The sequence below is a fragment of the Mobula hypostoma genome, unplaced genomic scaffold, assembly GCF_963921235.1.
Source record: "Mobula hypostoma unplaced genomic scaffold, sMobHyp1.1 scaffold_45, whole genome shotgun sequence".
In the NCBI taxonomy this organism is placed as follows: Eukaryota; Metazoa; Chordata; class Chondrichthyes; order Myliobatiformes; family Myliobatidae; genus Mobula; species Mobula hypostoma.
Genome location: NW_026948238.1, coordinates 734,459 through 758,244, shown reverse-complemented (window position 1 = coordinate 758,244; position 23,786 = coordinate 734,459). Strand labels below are relative to the sequence as shown.

General features: G+C 46.8%; 1 protein-coding gene across 4 annotated transcripts; it reads right to left on the bottom strand.

The window, feature by feature from the left end:
* Positions 1-635: 635 nt before the first annotated feature.
* LOC134342108 (zinc finger protein 239-like) lies at positions 636-22,356 on the bottom strand. 4 transcript variants are annotated; one of them, XR_010016945.1, is made up of 4 exons: positions 22,220-22,356; positions 15,823-16,315; positions 4,099-4,420; positions 636-1,218 (listed from the first exon to the last, which is right to left on the bottom strand). XR_010016945.1 is itself a non-coding variant. In XM_063040043.1 (2 exons), the coding sequence occupies exon 2, from the start codon at positions 15,907-15,909 to the stop codon at positions 14,956-14,958; it is 954 nt and encodes a 317-aa protein (XP_062896113.1). In that variant the 5' UTR covers positions 15,910-16,315; positions 22,220-22,356; the 3' UTR covers positions 13,257-14,955. The 4 variants fall into 4 exon arrangements, 2 of the variants coding, with proteins under 2 accessions (XP_062896113.1, XP_062896115.1); XR_010016944.1 differs by lacking the exons at positions 15,823-16,315; positions 22,220-22,356 and adding an exon at positions 10,281-10,439; XM_063040043.1 differs by lacking the exons at positions 636-1,218; positions 4,099-4,420 and having other exon boundaries at positions 13,257-16,315.
* Between the last annotated feature and the right edge of the window lie 1,430 nt (positions 22,357-23,786).

Here is a 23,786-nt window from a genome sequence, read left to right as displayed (position 1 = left end):
AGATCCCCTTCACCCCAAACCCCCTCCCAGCCTGGGAACCACAACTAACTGATCCCACAGCCCGGGCTCGGTCGCAAAGCTAAAACAAGGGCTGCGGGACCGGAGAGCCCGGAGCCTCCAGCCGTCGGGCAGAACTCGGTTCTGGGCCCTTTCCTACTGCATTGGCTCCCAATTTACACAATCCCGGGATCAGTCCCTTCTTCACCGCCGCCTCAATAGGAGAACCACCGGCGACAGCTGTGATGGGCACCGCGCCTGCGTTTGACAGGAGGTTCGCGGCAGCATCACCCGTGGCCAGTGGGTTGCACATCACTGCCGGTGGCTGGAGGTCCGTGCAGCGCCACCAGTGGCCGGAGGTTCGCGGCAGCATCACCCGTGGCCGGAGGGCTGCACATCACCGCCAGTGGCCGGAGGTCCCTACAGAGGTACCAGTGGCCGGAGGCCGGAGGGACAACGAAAAGGTAAATCACTAATACGACAAAGTCTGCAGATGCTGGAAATCCAGAACCGCACACACAAAATGCTGGCGGAACTCAGCAGGCCGGGCAGCATCTATCAAAAAGAGTCAAGAGTCAACGTTTCCGGTTGAGACCTGATGCACCATCAATAATTCCAAAAGACTGGAAGTAGGGTAAATACTGAAAGGCTTTTATTCGCAGTAAAATGTGACTTCCAACATGCTGAGTGTCTGCCCCTGGACAGAGGAGGAGGAGCAACGGCGAAATCGCTTTTATTCGGGGTCTATGGGAGGAGCAGTACAAGGACAGTCAGCAGAGGGGTGTGTCCAGACAGGTAACCCAGTTACTATCTATATATCTATATCTATATATATATGTGTGTGTGTGTGTGTGTGTGTGTGTGTGTGTGTGTGTGTGTGTATGTATTTATATATATATATGTATGTATATTTTACCACTGGACCCTTCTTTAGGACCGAGAAGGAAGGGGAAACATATCTGAATAAAAATGGGATGGGTGAGGAAGGTGTATCCATGATCCACTCTGTCGGGGTGTTGAGTTTACCAGGAGACAAAGACTGCAGGGACGAGAGGTTTTCTGTTGACCCGCTGGCAATTCTAGTGTTGAGACCCACGTCGAGACAAACACCAGGCTGCCCACTCCACCAACAACACGGCACAGCCAGACACATAACAGGGGACTTTACATCTCACAACACTGGATTCAGTGATGAAACCCGTGATTAATGTTGTTGTCCCACTGAAATCAGAAGAAACGGCCATTAAGGTGCTTTTAAATACGAGCGCTCTCCCACGCGCCTGACGTCACACATGGTTTCCCCTTGCGCGTACCTGACGTCACACGCGCGTTGCTATGCTTGCGCTGAGACAGTTTTAACGGCTGAGCTCTGACCCCACCTCCCCACCGGACCCCTCCGACCCCACCTCCCTGTCGGAGCCATCTGACTGCACCTCCCCACCTGAACCCTCCGACTCCACCTCCCCACCAGCCTCCATCCTCCCGCCAAGCTCCACAGACGTCACGGTCTCCACATCCGAAGCAGCCTCTTCTGACTGAGCACATTTGCAACAGCTCCTTTGAATCCATATCTCCCCACCAAACCACAGTTCCTACTATTCCGCACTGACCTCACTCATACCCACAGTTCCCAATTACCCACACATCTCCGCCAACCTCGACTGGTTACTCATCTCCTCACAGATTATCTCTGACAGCAGATTTCCTCCACATTGCACAGAGCACTACATCTGCCCAGCAATCCCAACTGACCCCACATTGCTTCACGTCCCCAAAGACCCAAAAAACACTCAACATTCCTCACAGAGCCCACATTGCTCCAACTCCCCAAAGACCCAAAAAAGATCAACATTTCCCACTGATCACACATTGCTCCACGTCCCCAAGACCCAAAAAATGCTCAACATTCCCTACTGACCCCACACTTCCTGCATGTTCCAATTAACACCTCATCTCCTGCACCGGTCCCCCACGATACCACATATTTTCACACATCCCCAGTAGTTTCTACTGGCGGCCCGCGTCAGAATGTCTTGACACCCCCTCTAGGTCCCATTGATGCAATACTGCCTCCACGTTATAACCAAAACCACAACACCCACCAGCCCCCACTGCCCTCAAATATTGCACGTTCCGAATGATCGCACAGCTCTCCAGCTATTCTCACTCACTGTAAACCGCCCTACTGGCCATAAACCGCTGCTCCATTAATTCCCACTGACAGCTCGCTCCCCACTTCCCCAATGACCACACAGATCCCATATTCTCACTCACTCTACTCCTCCCCAGCAGCACACACTGTGATCAGACTGCCCCAGCAGACCCCACGGCTCCCAGGCGTATCACTGTGACCACAGACCACTATCGAGCACCCACCCAGCCCATATCGCACCCGCCAGATTCTGAAGCGGTTCTCCCACCTGCACCAGACCTGCTTCTCCGCCCCATGACTGGCCTGGCCAGAAAAACAAGATCAAGGCACTGAACGATTCTGTGGACCCATAACTCCACAAAAGCTGTTCCCACAGAGCCCCCTGACGGTATGTTGACCTGGTGCTGCTTCGGACGGCATTCTGCGGTTTCCCGTCGGGAGTAAACGTCAACATTGATTGTATCAGCACAAGCCAGGTTTATCAGGGCGATAAAAGTAAGAATCATCTGATTCATAATAGGGAAAAGGAGAGAAAGAGAGATGGTCACACTTTGAGAAAGGAGCACCTGTGACCACCGGTGAATTAAGACCATAAGATCATAAGATATAGGGCAGAGGTATAGCATGCGGCCCATCGAGTCAGCTCCGCCATTCAGTCATGGGCTGATCCACTTCATCCAGTCATCCCCACTCCCCTGCTTTCACCCCATACCCTTTGATGCCCTGGCTAATCAAGAATCTATCTGTCATGGTTCCGTTTGGCTGTTCCCCTTTAACGCTCCTTTCTCCCTGATTATGCCTTAATTTCATTCATTAGATTTCCAATTGCTGCTAGTTTACCTAATTACAGTACACCTGGTTTTCATTAGAGACTGTGAAATAAATACGATGGCTTCTCTATCATAGATTGTCGGTTTGTTGGTTTATACTCGCGTGATACTTCATTCTCGTCTGCTTAGAACCGTTAGTTCTCAGTTTAGTTCCAAGTTCTGCTCTAGTTTCAAGATAGTCCCTGTAGATCCCGTCTCCTTGTCAAGGTTCCTCCGGTTTGCTGTTCTACCTTCACGTCTACGTGCCGTTGTTCTGCACTTGGGTTCTCCTCAGTCGCCCTGTGCAACACTATCCATCTCTGCCTTAAATGCACCCAATGACTTGACCTGCACAGCCGCTCATGGCAACAAATTCCACTGATTTACCACCCTCTGGCCTAACTAATTTCTCCACAGTTATCCCAGTTAGCCGTACAAAAAAGGTCACTGGCCCATCTAATTTAATGCTGAGACTTTATACAGCACTGGTAAGGCCTCACTTTAAGTATTGTTGTCAGTTTTAGGGACTATCTGAGAAAGGATGTGCTGAGACTACAGAGGGTTTCATTCACAAAAATGATTCCAGGATTGAACGTCTTGTCATATGAAAACCGTTGGATGGCTCTGGACCTGTATTCACTAGAACTTAGGAGAATGAGGGGTGACCTCATTGAAAACTATCGAATGGTGAAGAACGGCCTTGATAGAGTGGATGAAGAAAGGGTGTTTTCTCTGGTGAGAGAGTCCAAGATCAGAGGACACAGCCACAGAGTAGAGCAGCGTCCTTTTACAACGACAATGAGGTGAATTTCTTTAGCCAGAGAGTGGTGCATTTGTGGACTTATTTGCCACTCGCAGCCACGTCTTTTTGAATATAAAGGCAGGAGGTGATTGGTTCTTCATTGTTGGGCATGAAGGGAAATGGAGAGAAGGCAGGAGATTAGTGCTGAAAGGAAAATTGGATCAGCCACGATGAAATGGCGGAGTAAACTCGACGGCCAAATGCAGTAATTCTGTGCCTATATATTATGGTCTTACCTCCTTTGCGCAGACTACCATTTGAGCCGTCTTGCTAACTGTGCTTCCTATATCCTTTCGATATCTACACATAAATCGCCTGTCAGTTGTGCACGCAGTTACCTTTGAAGACTCCTGGTGAACCCATCTCCATCAGAGTATCAGAGAGCTCCTTTCAAATCATAGCCACTGATTCGTTGTAAGACGTATCGTGATGTTCCAGTCACCGTCAATCTCTCCCTCTCAGATCGCGAAGCCTCCACCAGCATGCCGTCTCATTGACACCTATTCAAATGTTTCACGTTGTTTGTAGAATCAGACCTGAACTGTATTTGTACTAAGGGTAAACTCCGCTTCTCAAGTATCCACGTTAACTTCCGTGTACTTGCTAAATTACTGAACCTGCTATCGGACGCAACTGATGGAGGATTGGGTCGAGCATCATCTGAAATGGAAAAGGAAATTATCAATGTTTTTGAACTAAACCTTCTGAGCCTGGTGAATGCAGGGTTTTTTGAGATAAGCCGAGTTTCTCTACAAGATCTACCCATATCTTCACGCCCCGGTCTCACCTTTCTGTAGATATTATAATCTGTCTGCCCCCATCACAGTCCTTTACCACTATTTCAGTTATGTTCCATAAGTTTTCCAAGGCTTTTGAATACATTCTTCGAAACAAACTACCATTCCCCCAACAGGTCGCAGAAATTCTCATAGACAGGGTTTCCGTATGCATGCTTTTCACACAGATATTGTTTCGGACAGAGGTCCCGACTCACCTCCAATCTCCGGCAAGCTCTTTGCAGGCTGCTCGGGACTACGTCTTCTCTTTCCTCAGGCTTTTACCCTCAGACTAATGGACGGGCTGAGAGGATGAACCAGGACCTGGAGCGGGTCCTTCTCTGCCTTCTGTCCAGAAATCTGTCCTCTTGGAGTAACCATTTAATCTGGGCCGAGTTCGCCCGCAACACCCTTCAGCATTCACCACTGGGTATGACCCCATTCAAATGTCAAATTGAGTTTCTGCCCGCTCTGTATCCTGATCAGGAATTAGATGTCGGGGTCCCCTTCACCGAGTAATCTGTTCAAAGGTGTCTCAATGGGAAAAGACTCTGAAAGAAAGTTCAGCCCGGCAGCAGACCAAGGCCAACAGATGGGTGGTTTGGCCACTCTTTCAATATTGATAAGCGGGTCTCCGTTCAACTAAAGATCGTCCGCTCAAACTGGAATCGCGGAAACTAGTCCCTCGCTTTATCGGTCTCTTTAAAATCATAAGGAAATCTGCCCCTGCAACATACACATCAGATCTTCCTCATTCTCTACATGTATCGGAATTTAAATATTTACATTGTCCCTACTTGGCCCCGCATCGGAAGCCACACGTGCCTCCCCCTCCCCTCACCACCAAGAATCATCAGCGGTGAGTCAGTCTGCACAGTCCATGGACTGCTTCATTCATGGAAATTAAAGGGACAACTACAACACTTGGTCATTTGGGAGGGATATGGTCCGGAAGATCCAGGGATGGTTTGGATTCTGTCCTTAATTTAGAATTCCAAAGGACATTCCGGACAGTACTGGGCCGTCAGGTGCCGGCCATAGTGGGAAGGGATCTGTCGCAACCTCGGGTCGGCGGTGCTGGATTCTCAGGTCTCTGCATGGCCTTTTTTTTTTGCTCTTTTTTGTGTGTTGTCTGAGTTTTATTAATTTCTAGTTGTAATGTATTGTTGCACTTCGAGTTTTTTATGTTAGTGTCTTCTATAGTTTTCCATCCCATTGCACTTTTCCTTGGATACTTCTAATTAATTCTCCTTCAGACTGTGCAGGAATCCAATCAAGTGCCCTTGGACTTTTGACCCTCATCAGATTGGTTACATGTAAACTTTTCCCGAGTCTGGGCTCGGATTCCTTCGTGCCCTGGAGTATATCTAAAGGGGCAGTGTTAATTCCTGGGGCTCTGTCCGCCTGATCCTTGCCCAGTGAATTTCGGCCCGAGTTATCCAGTATCCTGTAAGTTCTGTTTTGTTTATTTTTTCTCTCTCTCTCTCTCTCTCTTTTGTTAATGCAATTTCCAGCTTTGTTTAACTGTTTGACCCTGCGATTGATGCAGCGTGACAACATCATTCATTATGTCCAAAACTCCAGCAGCTTCGCACTGGGAAGCGGCCGTTCACCTGCTCCGTGTGTGTGAAGAGACTCATTCAGTTAACCCACCTTGTGATTCTCCGGTGAGTTCACAATAAGTAGAGGCCACATTTCTGTCCGGAGTGAGCAAAGGGTTTTACTCATCATCCCGGCTGCTACAACTACAATTCACATCAGGGAGGAAGTTCAGATGAGCTCTGTGTCAAATGTTTAACCATCACGGTGACAGAAGGCAGCTGCAGGTTCATGAGGAACTGTCACTGTCAGATTCTGCAGTTCTTGCGGCTGCTCATTGCACCCAGGACTGAACCCTGGTCACTGAGCATTGGAGGGAGTCCGTTCTGCTGATGTTAGACTTAAACTAGACTGGTGTTTAATATTGTGGATCTGTGAAAGATAAATCAGTTCTGTATCAAATCCCGTGTCTCAGGTACTTACTGTCTCTACCACACTCACAATGTAAACTAGAGAGACCACTTGGCCCATCTGTTCCCTGCCCATGTTTCTGTTCCATATCAGTATATCAAAATCTATCCCTGCCGCTCCGCTGTCACTCTCCCTGTGATGACAGGTTGCAACTAGTCACCACTCCGTAGGATAGGAGATTACCCTTGAATTTCATAGAATCAGAAATCTACAGCACGTTACAGGCCCTTCGGCCCACAGTGTTGTGCCGACCATGTAACTCACCTAGAAACTGCCTAGAATTACCCTACCGCATAGCCCTCTATATTCCTAATCTCCATGTACTATCTAACATCTATGTAATATCTAAGAGTCTCTTAAAATACCCTATCGTATCCGCCTCTACCACTGACGCTGGCAGTGCATTCCACACACACACCACTCTTTATTTAAAACCTTAGCTCTGACATCTCCTCTGTACCTACTTCCAAGCAGCTTAAACCTATGCCCCCTCGTGTTTGCCGTTTCAGCCCTGGGAAAAAGCCTCCGGCTATACACATGACCAATTTCTCTCATCATTCTATACATCTGCATGAATTTCCTGCATGCTTCTCTCCAGGCTGAATAAGACGATGGTTTTGTGGTTTTGACATCCTTCAGGGCTTTGAATGAAGTTGGTTAAACTCCTTCTTCCCAGCTCTTTTCAACGTTTTGTGTCATTTTCACTCATTTCAAAAGACGGTGCCTCGGACAGCTGGGTTTTTGCAATGCGCCTCTAAAGTCTGACAGCGGACTGGCGAGTGAATCTTCGATGGAGCAGAGTCAGAAACCAAAGAGTTATCAGCCTGAGTCAGGGCTTTGGGGCTCCAGAAAGAGATGGAACCTAGAGTTTACAAGGAGGAAGAGGAATCAGACCGGCAGGATGTGGCTACAAATGAAAGATCAGAAACATTTTGAAACAGATCGATTGGAAAAAAGGGTGGTTATTTTCTGCAAATTACTCGTGGAAATCAACAAACCAGGCAACAAATGTGGAGAGGAATAAATAGACAACATTTAGGCCGAGCCCCTTAAGCATACCGAGACTGTGTACTCCTCTGCTAGGTTGTTGCCTGAACTGCAGAGTTCCTCCAGCATTTTGTGTGTGTGCGTCTCTGTACTGTATTTCCAGCAACTGCAGAATCTCTTGTGTTTTATATCTACATTTGTAAGAGGATTGTACTTTGGCATGAGATACACATTGATATTAAGTATATTGTTTATGGGAGCCGCTTTCTGCGTTAAAACAGCTGCTGAGTATGGGCATGGAACAGGTGGTTGCAGAAACTTTTAATGACACCGTAATTACCCGTAAATCCCTGCGTTAAAAATTTCGCCGTCGCCGAAGCACCCTCAAATGCGCAGGAGTCAGGGTTGTGACGTTGCCGAATGTTTGTACACAAAAGGCCTCAGCAAAGCGACTGCCGGTAAGAGTGAGTCTCCTGCTTGTAAGGGGTAAGGGAGAAGGGGAGGGGGTGGGGGGTGGGGTTTCAACACCGACTTCGGGACAATCGCTGTGACTCCGGACACCGTGACCCGCTATCACAGGACAGTCCTGTTCTCTTCCCTTTCTCTCAGCCCCACGATCCGTACACAGGCCTCAGGGAGCTTCCGGCTGATGAGGGAATGGGAACCGATGGATTTTATTTAACAGCAACAGAAACCGCGTTTTACACTGCCATGCTTCTCGATCAGTCTTCATTTCTGCGCATGCTGGGAACTCTGTCCAGTCACGTCCTGACACGTGATATCACCACAAGTTTTAAGTTTTTACGCAAGTGGTGAGTGCGTGGAATGGGCTGCCGGCGACTGTGATGAGGCTGGATACAACAGGGTCTTTTAAGAGGCTCCTGGATAGGTACATCACGCGTAGAAAAATAGAGGGCTGTGGGGAACTCTAGGTAATTTCCAAAGTAAGTAATGTTCGGCACAGCATTGTGGGCCGAAGGGCCTGTATTGCGTTATCTAAATGGGGAAGTAACTTATCCACGACTTCTGGTTGTTGTCCCACCCAACATCAGTGGAAAAAACTGCTTGCATTTACCCTATCTATACCCTCATGCTTTTGTATACTTCCAACAAAACCTCAAAGCAATGTATAATTTCCTTGTTTATGCTTAGAGCCTTTTTTAGGTGGATAAGATGACGAGGGGCATTGATCGTGTGGATAGCCAGAGGCTTTTCCCAGGGCTGAATTGGCTAACACGAGCGGCATAGTTTGAAGGTGCTTGGAAATAGATACCGAGGGGGATGTCAGGGGTAAGTTTTTTACGCGGAGAGTGGTGTGTGTGTGGAATGCACTGCCAGCAGCGGTGGTCGAGGCAGATACAATAGGGTCTTTTAACAGCCTCTTAGATAGGTACATAGAGCTTAGAAAAATAGAGGTCTGTGCGTTAGGGAATTTCTGGGTAGCTTCCAGAATAAGTTACATGGTTGGCACAACATTGTAGGCTGAATGGCCTGGAATATGCTGTAGATTTCTGTGTTCTATGTTCTATGTTGAACGGTGAAGTAACTTTGGCTATCCTGCAATCCTCTGATAACTCTCCTGTCACTAAGGATGATTTAATTATCTCTGCTAGGGCCCCGAAGGGTCCGAGGGAGCATCTTGTCATGCCCTGGAGATTTATCCATGGTAATCTGCCTCAGGAAGGCAAACATCTCTTCTTTAATCTGTACAGGGTCCACGATTTTAATGCCACTTTTCCACACTCCCATAGACCCTATGTCCATCTCCTGAGTAAATGAGATGAAAAAAATATTTAAGATCTCCCCCATCTGTTTTGGTTCCACACGTAGATCGCCATTTTAGTCTTCCAGAGGACCAACTTTGTGCCTTGCAATACTTTTGCTCTTAATCTATCTCCAGAATCTGAGGACTATCCTTTATCTTTTCTGCGAGGGGAATCTCATGGTTTCTTTTATCCATCCTGATTTATTTCTTATGTGTTCTCTTGCATTTCTTATACTCTGCTCCTCGCCCCTCACACGCTGCCCGATCCATCCGCTGCATTTCCCACATTATTCCATATTTACACCAGATGCATAGTTACCTTTTCCCTCCATATCTTCCCTGTCCCTTTCCCTCCACCTCCAGGTCACAGAGTCACGGGCTCGATTCCCATCCCGGTCCGACACACAATTCAGACCCAAACTGGAAATGTGCAGGTTCCATTTAAATCAGTCTATGTTTATAAACACTCATTTCTATTCACATTCCTCCGGGCTCATGGGACAACAACACTGAAACACCAAGACTGAAACATCAAGTGAGAAACAGCAGGAGGTGGCCATTCAGCCCCTCTAACCATCAACAAGATACTGGCTACTCTCCCATCTCAGCCCCATGTTTCTGCAAGATCCTCATTTCCTCCGGCAGTTTGTTCTTTGGTCTGTATAACCCGTGATAGTGTGGGGAGCGGGATTTACACCATATTCCCGGTACAATCTCAACAAAACACAAATAATTGTCACTTTGCCCGGACCATCGCCCACCCCCACTTGCAGGGCAACAGTCTGCCGGTGTTTGCCCCCCAATGTGGTGAATCGCCACCACCGTGGGCTCAGACATTTCCACAGATGAGCCCCTCCTGTCCCCACCGGGACAAACATCCTGTCCGCCCCCTCTCTCACCGTCTTCATCCTTTCAATAAAATCCCCCTCTCCCTCCCCGGGGAACCGGCATCAAACCGACGGGCCGAGCGGTCTCCTCCTACCTCTCAGCGATACATCAGACTCCGGCCGCAGGAGACGCTTCACAAACGCCCCAACTTCCCTCGGAGGGAAATGGAAATAAATCAGAAAGCGGACATTTACTTTGGGATTTGTTCTCCTCTGGTGGCGAGGTAGCCGGAGCAGACGACCATTTCGGCAGGGTTAACGCCCACTCCGCTGGTTCGCTTCCGCTATTGGGGGTAACCAGTGATTGACATTCCTGCGCACCAATGGCAATAGCGCAGCTCGTGAAGCGTTGCTTTTCAGCCGTTAAACCGATAAAGCTCGAGCAGGGCGGCGCGCGGGTGACATCAAACATCGCGCATGTGAGGGCAGATCCCGGTGTGGGGAACCCATGTGTGACGACATGCGCGTGGGGGGGTCTGTGTGACGTCACCTGTGGGCGAGCGCTCGTATTGAAAAGCCCCTTAATGGGCGTTTCTTTATGCACAAAATACTCTGCAGATGCCGGGTCAAAGCTACACGCACAACACGCTGGCGGATCTCAGCAGGTCAGGCAGCATCCGTGGAAACGGACAGTCAACGTTTCCGGCCGAGACCCTTCGTCAGGACTGAAGAGAGAGGGGCTGGTGGGGGAGGGTGGGAATAGGGAATAGCATTTTTGCATGTGTCAGGGTGCGAAGAGGTTCAGTGGAGGCAGACTGTCTATTGACATCTTCTATAAGCCCACTGACTCTCATAACTACCTCGACTATACCTCTTCCCACCCTGGCATATGCAAAAATGCTATTCCCAATTCCCAGTTCCTCCATCCTCGCTGCATCAGCTCCCAGGATGAGGCTTTCCATTCCAGGAAATCTCAAATGTCCTCTTTCTTTAAGGATCGTGGTTTCTCTTCTGCTGTCATCAATGATGCCCTCACCCACATCTCCTCCATTTCCCGCACTTTGGACATCACCCAATCCTCCAGCCACCACAACAGGGACAGAGTTCCCCTTGTCCTCACCTATCACCCCACCAGCCTCCGGACCCAGCACGTCATCCTCTGCAACTTCCGCCAACTTCAACAGGGCCCCACCATGAAGCACATCTTTCCCTCTCCACCCCTGTCCGCAGGGATCGTTCCATCCGCAACTCCCTGGTCCCTCCCCACGGATCTTCCACCCGGCACTGATCCCTGCAAATGGAAGTGCTTCACCTGTCCATATACCTCCTCTCTCACCATGATTCAGGGCCCCAAACAGTCCTTCCAGGTAAGGAAACATTTTACCTGTGAGTCTGTTGGGGTCATCTATTGCATCTGGTGCTCCTGGTGCGGTCTCCTCTACATCGGTGAAACCTGACGCAGATTGGGGGACAGCTTCATTGAGCACCTGTGCTCTGCTCCCGGTTGCCACCCACTTCAACTCTGCTTCCCATTCCCATTTGGATATGTCCATACATGGCGTCCTCTACTGCCATGATGAGGCCAAACTCAGGTTGGAGGAGCAACACCTCATATACCATCTGGGTAGTCTCCAGCCCCTTGGTATGAACACTGAAATCTCCAACTTCTGGTAATTCCCTCCCCCTCCCCAGTTTCACTCTGCCCCCTCCTCCAGCTGCCGATCACCTCCCTCATGGTTCCACCTCCTCCTACTACCCATTGTGCTTCCCCCTATTCCTTCTTCACCTTTCCTGCCTATCCCCTCCCCGCTTCCCCCTCCCCCACACCTTGATCCTTCCCCTTACTGGTTTTTCATCTGGCACCTACCAGCCTTCTCCTTCCCACCCTCCCCCCACCTTCTCTATAGGGTCCCTGCCCCCTCCCTCTTCAGTCCTGACGAAGGGTTCCGGCCCGAAATGTTGACTGATCCGTTTCCTCAGATGCTGCCCGACCTGCTGAGTTCCTCCAGCATGTTGTGTGTGTTGATTTGACCCCAGCATCTGCAGAGTATTCTGCGTTTGTGGTGACATTGCCTTACTTTTATGAAAATATATAATGGCGGGAGGTGAAGATGGCGGCACGACAGTGAAATTATATTGTATTCGTTAAATAGGGGGTCGTGCACAATCCTGATTTGCTGGAGACAGGCGTGAGAAGCACAGAAGAACATCTGGAGAAATTTCTGAAATGTCCGGTTCGCTGCCGCTGCTACTGTGCGATCGAGAATCTCCAGAGGGTAGGCCCCAAATCCTGTTGCTGGCGGTCGGGGCTGAGGTTGAAGCACTCGGCAGAGATGGTGCTCGGTGTCGGAGGGCTGGTCGGAGGCTTGAAGTTTTCAGATGACTCAGAGATGGACTGTGGTCGAGTGCCTCCAGGATGCTGCATCGGCAAGTTTGCGGCGCTGGAAGCATGGCAGGGAGAATTTTCTTCCTTCTCCCGTCTGCCTGAGATCATGGAACTTTCGAGAGACTTTGAACTTTATTTACCATGCCCATGGCCTGTTCTTCATCAAGTTACAGTATTCCTTGCAGTGTTGTAACTATATGTTATAATTATGTGGTTTTTGTCAGTTTTTCAGTCTTGGTCTGTCAGAGTTGAGGAGGAACTTCTCCCAGGGAGTTGTGGAGGTGTGGAACGTGCTGCCTCAGAAGGCAGTGGAGGCCAATTCTCTGGATGCTTTCAAGAAGGAGCTAGATAGGTATCTAATGGATAGGGGAATCAAGGGTTATGGGGACAAGGCAGGAACCGGGTATTGATAGTAGATGATCAGCCATGATCTCAGAATGGCGGTGCAGGCTCGAAGGGCCGAATGGTCTACTTCTGCACCTATTGTCTATTGTCTAATATAAAATATTGGTCCCATTTCAATCAGTAAAATTTACAAAGTTAAATAAGAACTGAAATGACAATTTATAAAAGACTATTTTCACAACAAAGCTGCATTCCCCAGATTAACATAACAAAGACGCCATTTTAATTAGCCTCCGCAGTAACATAAAAGTCGAAAACCCCTTTCAACTATCTTGGACAGAAGGAGGAAGAGGAGTAACACACATGAAAAAAATCACACAACAGTCAGATAAAACTTCTACGTATATATTTTCATCAAAAATGAACAGGATTCAGTACTCCCATGTGTGTATATGCAATCGTGATAAGAAATACAGACCAGAAAACAAAAATTAGATACTAATTCAGATAAATGAATCATCACTATGGAAGAAAACATTAACCAGTGGAATGAGTATGACCCTCCACAGGAGACATCCCAACGATCTGAGCAGACGAGATGGTGACAAGGAAGCATCCTGACTGAGAGTTGGAGACCTCTTCCCAGAAACAGAGGGGTTCCAAGCAGAAATACAGGACAAGGCGGTTAACAAAAGGAAACAAAATCAAAAATACATGAAATACAAACAAACAAGGCAGTAAGTGCAGAAAATGCCAATAGAAACTAGACACAATCCAACACATTCCAGGATCCTGCAGCAGTTTAACTCAATCTGCATACTTACAAAGGTACAATCAAGTGGCAAATATCATTCACCAAACTCTTGCTTTAAAACACAAACTCGTGAATGCCCTCCATCACTTCATAAAGCCACCATAAATTCAAGCCTGATCCAGTTTTAGAGTCAAAATCTTACAAATTATATGTTAATCAACACATTATTTCAGACAGGACAATCCATAATAACCATCTGGATATAATATTACAGGATAAACAATCAGGAACAACTCCCTCAAATGATAAAACCATTCCCAACACACACATGTCCCTCGACCAGTGGAGCACCTCACCACAGGTATTGTTTGTGTCATCAGTCAGACAACCGAAAGATTTTCTCTGTCAGTTTCCAAATGTTGCTACTCTGTCATTCGTTACCACGTCCCTTCTCCTTATCATACGTTCTTACCCCGACCATCGTCCAGAGCCCCAAACTCTGCCCTGTGCAGACCTGCCTCTGGTTTCTGACCCTGCTCTGTTGAACATCCAACTTATGGTTTCCCATTCTGCTTTCAGTCTTTAGAGGACAGTGGTGTTTTCTAACAATCCTTTAAAAGCAGGGAAAATGACCCATAATGTGGAAGTGAGCCATGAATAAGGAGGTTAACTACCAATGTCATTCTTCCTCAGCCCAGAGATTAGAGGGGCGAAGAACATCTCAGACAGAACTATAGTCAGCTTGACATCTTCCGTCTGCAGAAAATTCAAGGGAAACCTCTTCACCCACAGAGTGGTGACTGTTTGAAACCCATCACCACAGGGAGAGCGACAGGGGAGGATTTAAAAGGACTGTCATGGAACTGAAATACTGGCAGGGCCCAGCTGGCCTGAGTTGACTCTCTACTGTACACTAGGTGTGTTATAAATTCACTAAGTACCAGAGACAGGGTTCAAAATAGAACTGATTTATTTGTCTCAGATCCAGAATATTAAACTCCAGTCCCATTAAAGGTGAATATGCAGCAGAAGAAACTCCTCCCATGCCCAGTGACCAGGGTGCAGAACTGGGTGTGGTGAGCAGCAGCAATAATTGTTCAGCACCGACAGTCACTCTCAAAATTGCATTCAGCAACGGTGATGGACAAATATCCAGCATGCAGCTTATTGAAACTTTCTCCCCACTGTGAACCAGGTAATGTGTCACAAGGTTAGATGACTGAGTGAATCCCTTCCCACATTCTGAGCAGGTGAATGGCCTCTCCCCAGTGTAAACTCAATGATGCACATTTGGTTGATTTGGCTGAGAGAATCTCTTCCCAAAGTCTGAGCAGGTGATCAGCCTCTACCAAGTGTGAACTCGCTGATGTCTCAGTAGATGAGATGACCGAGTGAATCCCTTCCCACATTCACAGCAGGCGAACGGCCTCTCCCCAGTGTGAACTCGCTGGTGTATCTGTAGATCAGATGGCCGAGCGAATTCCTTCTCACATTCAGAGCAGGTGAATGGCCTCTCCCCAGTGTGAACTCGCTGGTGTGCCAATAATTTGGATGACCGAGTGAATCCCTTCCCACATTCACAGCAGGTGAATGGCCACTCCCCGGTGTGAACTGACTGGTGTGCCAGTAGTTTGGAAGACTGACTGAATCCTTTCCCACATTCTGAGCAGGTGAACCGCCACTCCCCAGTGTGAAGTGACTGGTGTGCCAATAGGGTGGATGATTCAGTGAATCGCTTTCCACAGTCAGAGCAGGTGAACGGCTTCTCCCCAGTGTGAACTCGCTGGTGTCTCTGTAGGGTGGAAGATTGAGTGAATCCCTTCCCACAGACTGAGCAGGTGAATGGTCTCTCCCCACTGTGAACTCGCTGGTGTATCTGTAGGTTGGATGACTTAGTGAATCCCTTCCCACAGTCAGAGCAGGTGAACGGCTTCTCCCCAGTGTGAACTCGCTGGTGACTCTGCAGGTGGGATGACTGAGTGAATCCCTTCCCACAGACTGAGCAGGTGAATGGCCTCTCCCCAGTGTGAACTGACTGGTGTCTCTGTAGGGTGGAAGAGTGAGGGAATCTCTTCCCACAATCTGAGCAGCTGAAATCCCTCTCTGCAGTGTGAACTGACTGATGTATCAGTAGCTGAGATGACTGAGTGAATCCCTTCCCACAGTCTGAGCAGATGAATGGCCTCTCCCCAGTGTGAACGCGCTGATGTACCTTCAATTTAGATGATTTAGTGAATCCCTTCCCACAGTCTGAGCAGGTGAACGGCTGCTCCCCAGTGCGGACTCGCTGGTGAGCCATTAGGTCAGATGACCGAATGAATCGTTCCCCACAAATTCAGCAGATGACCAGCCTCTGGCCAGTGTGAACTGACTGGTGTGTCGACAGGTGGGAACACCGACTGAATCCCTTCTCACCCACAGAACAGATGAATGGCCTTGTCCCAGTGTGAACTTGCTGATGTTCCTTCAGTTGAGTTGACCGAGTGAATCCATTCCCTCTGTCTGAGCAGGTGAATGTCCTCTCCCCGTGTAAAATGACAGGGGTGCCAGTCGGTCAGATGATCGAGTGAATCCCTCCCCACAGTCTGAGCAGGAAGGATGGTCGATTGAATCCCTTGCTCCACTTTTTAAATATCTAGAGAGAGACAGCAAAACCGATGTGTTGTGTTTGAATTCCCATAGACAAATTCCTTGTCATTTTTAACCTGTAAAAAGATATACAAAATCCATCAATGGTTGTAGGACAACATTTCAGATGAGATCATTTTAGTTGCCAAGGTGTGATCTGACATCACACTGTTACAGTGAGGTTCAACCCAAGTTGGAGAGAGAAATCATCTTCTAACTGGGCACAGTGCTGGTATCTGAAATGACCATCAAACTCTCTGATGCTCTTCCTGTCGCTCTAAGAATGGGGCATTTCTGCCATCTCCAATCTGTGACCTGGCTCAGTTTGACTCTCTCCATTGGTATTATTCCCTGTTCCCACTGAGCTACATGGGTTCCTGGCCCCACAGTAACTGAAACACTCTCACGCAGATAGCCTTTAGTTGACGTGCAGCTGGGATTTTCTTTTACGTACCGTTAATTTAAAGTGCCACAGTTTTAACACCATGTAAATATCTCCTAATTGATGTATGGTTGGTCTGCACAGGTGTTAAAAGGAATTTGAGTGAACCTTTATTTCAGATTCTTGTCACAGTCATAGAAAAGTACAACACAGAAATAGACCCTTTGGCCCATCGAGTTGGTGCTGAGCTATTTAAACTTTCTACTCCCATACCACTACCATCCAGAAACCTATACAGACCTCTTAAATGTTGAAATTATGCTCACATGCATCACTTGTGCTGGCTGCTCATTCCACACTTGGATGACCATCTACGTGAAGAAGTTTCCCCTCATGTTCCCCCTAACATCTCACTTTTCACCCTGAACCCATGGCCTCTGGTTATAGTCCCACCCAATCTTAGTGGTAAAAGCCAGCTTATATTTGCCCCATCCATACCCCTCATAATTGTGGTATATCTCCATCAAATCTCCCCTCAATCTTCTACGTTCCAAGGAATAAAGCTCAGACCTGTTCAATCTCTTCTTATAACCCAAGTCCTCCAGACCTGGCAACATCCTTGTGAATTTTCTCTGAACTCTTTCAAACTCTTTTACATCTTTCCTGTCGGTTGGTGATCAAAACTTCACACAATACTCCAAATTAGGCCTCACCAATGTCTTGTACAACATCAACGTAACATCCATTTCCTGCACTCTGTACTTTGGTTTATGAAGGCAAATATGCCGAAATTTTTCTTTCCGCCCCTATCTAACTGTGACACCACTTTCAGTGAATTATAGACCTGTATTCCCAGATCTCTTTCTTCAACAACACTTCTCAGTGCCCTACCAGTCACTGTGTAAGACCTACCCTCGTAGGTCCTACCAAAGTGCAAAACCTCACACTAGTCTGCATTAAATTCCATTTTCCATTTCTCAACCCATTTTTCCATCTGGTCCAGGTCGCACTGCAAGCCATGATAGTCTTCCTTGCTGTCCACTGCACCCCCAATCTTGGTGTCATCCACAAATTTGCTGATCCAGCTAACTGTGGTGGATAACTGTTTGTCAGATTGGAGGCCAGTGACTAGTGGTGTGCCTCAGGGATCTGTACTGGGTCCAATGTTGTTTGTCATATACATTAATGATCTGGATGATGGGGTGGTAAATTGGATTAGTAAGTATGCAGATAATATTGAGATAGGTGGAGTTGTGGATAATGAAGTAGGTTTTCAAAGCTTGCAGAGAGATTTAGGCCAGTTAGAAGAGTGGGCTGAAAGATGGCAGATGGAGTTTAATGCCGATAAATGTGAGGTGCTACATTTTGGTAGGACTAATCAAAATAGGACATACATGGTAAATAGAAACCATAGAAAAACTACAGCACAGAAACAGGCCTTTTGGCCCTTCTTGGCTGTGCTGGACCATTTTCTGCCTAGTCCTACTGACCTGAACACAGACCATATCCCTCCATACACCTCCCATCCATGTACCTGTCCAATTTATTCTTAAATGTTGAAAAAGAACCCACATTTACCACCTCGTCTGGCAGCTCATTCCACACTCCCACCACTCTCTGTTTGAAGAAGCCCCCACTAATGTTCCCTTTAAACTTTTCCCCCATCACCCTTAGCCCATGTCCTCTGTTTTTTTTTCTCCCCTTGCCTCAGTGGAAAAAGCCTGCTTGCATTCACTCTATCTATACCCATCATAATTTTATATACCTCTATCAAATCTCCCCTCATTCTTCTATGCTCCAGGGAATAAAGTCCTAATCTATTCAACCTTTCTCTATAACTGAGTTTCTCAAGTCCCAGCAACATCCTTGTAAACCTTCTCCGCACTCTTTCAACCTTATTAATATCCTTCCTGTAATTTGGTGACCAAAACTGAACACAATACTCCAGATTCGGCCTCACCAATGCCTTATACAACCTCATCATAACATTCCAGCTCTTATACTCAATATTTGATTAATACAGGCCAATGTACCAAAAGCTTTCTTTACGACCCTATCTACCTGTGACGCCACTTTTAGGGAATTTTGTATCTGTATTCCCAGATCCCTCTGTTCTACTGCACTCCTCAGTGCCTTACCATTTACCCTGTATGTTCTACCTTGGTTTGTCCTTCCAAAGTGCAATATCTCACACTTGTCTGTATTAAACTCCATCTGCCATTTTTCAGCCCATTTTTCCAGCTGCTCCAAAACCTTCTGCAAGCTTTGAAAACCTTCCTCACTGTCCACTACACCTCCAATGTTTGTATCATCAGCAAATTTGCTGATCCAATTTATCACATTATCATCCAGATCATTGATATAGATGACAAATAACAATGGATCCAGCACTGATCCCTGTGGCACACCACTAGTCACAGGTCTCCACTCTGAGAAGCAATCCTCTACTACCACTCTTTGGCTTCTTCCACTGAGCCAATGTCTAATCCAATTTACCACCTCTCCATGTATACCTAGTGACTGAATTTTCCTAACTAACCTCCCATGCGGGACCTTGTCAAAGGCCTTACTGAAGTCCATGTAGACAATATCCACTGCCTTCCCTTCATCCACTTTCCTGGTAACCTCCTTGAAAAACTCCAATAGATTGGTCAAACATGACCTACCATGCACAAAAGCCATGTTGACTCTCCCTAATAAGCCCCTGTCTATCCAAATGCTCGTAGATTCTGTCTCTTAGTATACCCTCCAATAATTTACCTACTACTGACGTTAAACTTACCAGCCTATAATTTCCCGGATTACTTTTCGATCCTTTTTTAAACAACGGAACAACATGAGCCACTCTCCAATCCTCCGGCACCTCACCTGTAAACAGCGACATTTTAAATATTTCTGCCAGGGCCCCTGCAATTTCAACACTAGTCTCCTTCAAGGTCTGAGGGAACACCCTGTCAGGTCCCGGGGATTTATCCACTTTAATTTTCCTCAAGGCAGCAAGGGATCTAGAAATAATAATGCATAGTTCCCTGAAGGCAGAATCTCATGTGGATAGGGCGGTGAAGAAAGCTTTTGGTATGCTGGCCTTTATAAATCAGAGCATTGAGTCTAGGAGTTGGGTTGTAATGTTAAAATTCTTCAAGGTATTGGTAAGGCCAAATTTGGAGTATTGTGTACAGTTCTAGTCACCGAATTATAGGAAAGATGTCAACAAAATAGAGAGAGTATGGAGAAGATTTACTAGAATGTTACCTGGGTTTCATCACCTAAGTTACAGAGAAAGGTTGAACAAGTTGGGTCTTTATTCTTTGGAGCATAGAAGGTTGAGGGGGGACTTGATAGAGGTATTTAAAATTATGAGGGGGATAGATAGAGTTGACGTGGATAGGCTTTTTGCATTGAGAGTAGGGGAGGTTCAAACAAGAGGACATGAGTTGAGAGTTAAAGGGCAAAAGTTTAGGAGTAACATGGGGGGAACTTCTTTACTCAGAGAGTGGTAGCTGACTGGAACGAGCTTCCAGCAGAAGTGGTTGAGGCAGGTTTGATGTTGTCATTTAAAGTTAAAATGGATAGCTATGTGGACAGGAAAGGAATGGAGGGTTGTGGGCTGAGTGCAGATCGGTGGGACTAGGTGACAGTAAGCATTTGGCACAGACTAGAAGGGCCGAGATGGACTGTATCTGTGCTGTGATTGTTATATGGTTATATGTTAACAATCAGATTACTGATATAGATGAAAAACAACACCCAAATCCAGCACCAATCCCTGTGGCAACCACTCATCACAGGCCTGCAGTCAGAGAGGCAACCATCTGCTACCACACTCTGGCTTCTCCCAAAACCAGTGTCTCATCCAATTGACCATCTCATCTTGAATGCTGAATGACTGAACCTTCTTTACCAACCTCCCATCTGAGACTCTGTCAACTGCCTTGCTAAAGTCCATGTAGACAACATCCACTGCCTTGCCTTCATCCACTTTACTTATAACTTCCACAAGAAACTCTATTAGTTTGGTTAGACATGACCTACCATGCACAAAGCCAAGCTGTTTATTCTTAATCAGTCCACATCTATCCAAATACTTATATATCCTGTTCAAGCACATACGTTCCAATAACTTTCCCCCTACTGATGTCAAGCTCACCAATGTATAATTTCTTAGTTTATTTTAGAGCTTTTCTTGAACAGCGGAACAACATTGGCTGTCCTCCAATACTCCAGTACCTCACCTGTCACTGAGAATGATTTAAATATCTGCGCTTGGGCCCACATTTTCTGCACCTGTCTTCCGCAGAGTCCCAGGGAACAACTTGTCACCCTGGAGATTCATCCATGGCAATTTGCCCTAAGACAGCAAACACCTCCACCTCTGTAATCTGTACAGGGTCCATGGAGTTGATGCTGCTTTGCCTCACTTCTATAGACTCTGTGCCCATCTCCTGTGTAAATACAGATGGCAAAAAAAAATTAAAATCTCCCCAATCTATTTTGTCTTCTCGTATGGATTACCACTCTGATGTTCTAGAGTACAGATTTTGTCCCTTCTGCTCTTTTTGCTCTTACCATATCTGCAGAATCCCTGAGGATTCTCCTTCACCTTGTCTGCTGGGGCAACCTCAAGCCTTCTTTTATTTCTTTTATGTGTTCACTTGAATTTTCTGTACTTTGTAACTACCGCATTTGTTCCTATCTGTCTGTAACTGGTATGCACCTCCTTGTTTGTAAAAAGGGTTGTAAATTTAGTCAGCTCCATCTTGGGTACTAGCCTACAAAGTATCTGGGACATCTTCAGGGAGCAGTGTCTCAGAAAGGCAGTGTCCATTATTAAAGAGCTCCAGCACCCAGGGCATGCCCTTTTCTCACTGTTACCATCAGGTAGGAGGTACAGAATCCTGAAGGGACACTCTCAGCAATTCAGGAACAGTTTCTTCCCCTCTGCCATCTGATTCCTAAATGGGCATTCATCCCCTGGACACTACCTCACTTTTTAAATTTATATTATTTCTGGGTTTTTTTTGCAAGAAATTTAATCAATATACATATACTCTATAAAAAAATAAGAATTTGTCGCTCAGGGCAAATATGTTTGATATAATTATGTACTCAGACAGAATGGGTCAAAACATGTTCTCACGGGTAGAAAGGTCCAGAACAAGAGGAGGTAGAACAAGCAACACACACAAAATGCTGGAGGAACTCAGCAGACCAGGCAGCATCTATGGAAGAGTACTAATGCTGAATTCCGGCATTTTGTGTGTGTTGCTTGGATTTCCAGCATCTGCAGATTTTCTCTTGTTTGTGACTGGAGGTAGAACAAAGGTGATTTTCTCAACAGCTGATTTAAAAGATTTTGTTCCCTTTCTCCGAGTTCCCAATCCATGCATTTAGACAGCTGGGGCTCAGCTCTGTCTGAGAGATCCATCGGTTCCCATTCCCTCATCAGCCGGAAGCTCCCCGGGGTCCGTGTACGGGTCGTGGGGCTGAGAGAGAGGGACGAGAGGCGGACTGTCTCCGGATTGCGGGTCACGGTGTCCGCAACTCACAACTATTGTCCCTCAGTCGGTGTGAAATAACTAACCCGGAGCCGCTCTCTTACCTGCAACGTCTTCTAAGGCCTTTTGTGTACTGCGCATGCGTGATATTCGGGACCATCCGCAACCCTGACGCCTGCGCATTCAATCGGTGCTTCAGCGACGGCGAAAATTGTTGCGCAGAGCTTTCTGGGTAATCACGGTGCCATTAAAGGTTTCTGCAAGCAGCCGTTCTGTATCGATACCTCAGGTTTTTTTTGTGTGCAGAAAATTCAGCAGCTGTTTAACGCAGAAAGCAGCTCCCATTAACAATATACTCAATATCAAGAGGGATTCGGTTTATCTAATGCTAAGTACAATCTCTTACGAATGCAGATATAAAACACAAGAGATTCTGCAGTTGCTGGAAATACAGAGACGCACACACACAAAATGCTGGAGAAACTCTGCAGTTCAGGCAGCAATTAAGCAGAGAGTACACAGTCTAGGCGTGCTGAAGGGGCCATTTATTCCTCTCCACATTTGCTGCCTGATCTGTTGATTTCCACCAGTATTTTGCAGAAATTAACCAAATTTTTTTTCGATCAACCAGTTTCCAAATGTTTCTGATCTTTCATTTGTAGCCACATCCTGCTGGTCTGATTCGTCTTCCTCCTTCTTGTAAACTCTAGCCCCCATCTCTTTCTGGAGCCCCAGAGCCCTGACTCAGGCTGATAACTCTTTGGTTTCTGACTCTGCTCCATCGAAGCTTCACTCGTTAGTCTGCTGTCAGACTTTAGAGGTACATTGCAGCAACCCAATTGCCTGAGGCACAGTCCTTTAAAATTAATGAAAATGATCCAAAATGTTAAAAAGAGCAGGGAAGAAGGAGTTTAACCACCTTACTCCAGAGCCCCGGGGACCGTCAAAACCACAGTGAGCTCATCGTCTTATTCAGTCTGGAGACAATCATGCAGGGAATTCATCAGATGTATAAGATGATGAGAGACATCGATCGTGTGGATAGCCACAGGCTTTTTCCCAAGACAGAAATGGCTAACACGAGGGGGCATGGTTTTAAGCTGCTTGGAAGTACTTTGTAGTTGCAAGGGAGATGTCAGAGGTAAGTTTTTTACACAGAGTGGTGGGTGTGCGGAATGCACTGCCGGTGACGGTGGTGGAGGCGAATACGACAGGATATTTTAAGAGAGTCTTAGATTGTTACATGGAGCCTAGAAAAATAGAGGGCTATGCGGTAGGGTAATTCTAGGCAGTTTCTAGAGTAGGTTACGTGGTTGGCACAACAAGGTGGGTGAAGGGCATGTAGTGTGTTGTCGATTTAGATGATTCTATGAAATCCAAGGGAAATCTCTTCTCGGATGGAGTGGTGACTAGTTGCAACCTGTCATCACAGGGAAGAGTGAGAGTGAGAGGGGAACGGCAGGGATAGATTTTAAAATATTGATATGGAACAGAGACATGGGCAGGGACCGGATGGACTGAGTGACCTCTCTAGTGTACATTGTGAGTGTGGTAGAGACAGTAAGTACCTGAGACACAGGATTTGATACAGAACTGATTTATCTTTCACAGATCCACAATATTAAACATCAGTCTATTTTAAGGCTAACATCAGCAGAACAGACTCCTCCA

What these genes read in the sequence shown, in the direction of transcription:
- LOC134342108 (XM_063040043.1), bottom strand. Translation starts at nt 15,909, where the DNA reads ATGGCTCACCAGCGAGTCCGCACTGGGGAGCAGCCGTTCACCTGCTCA.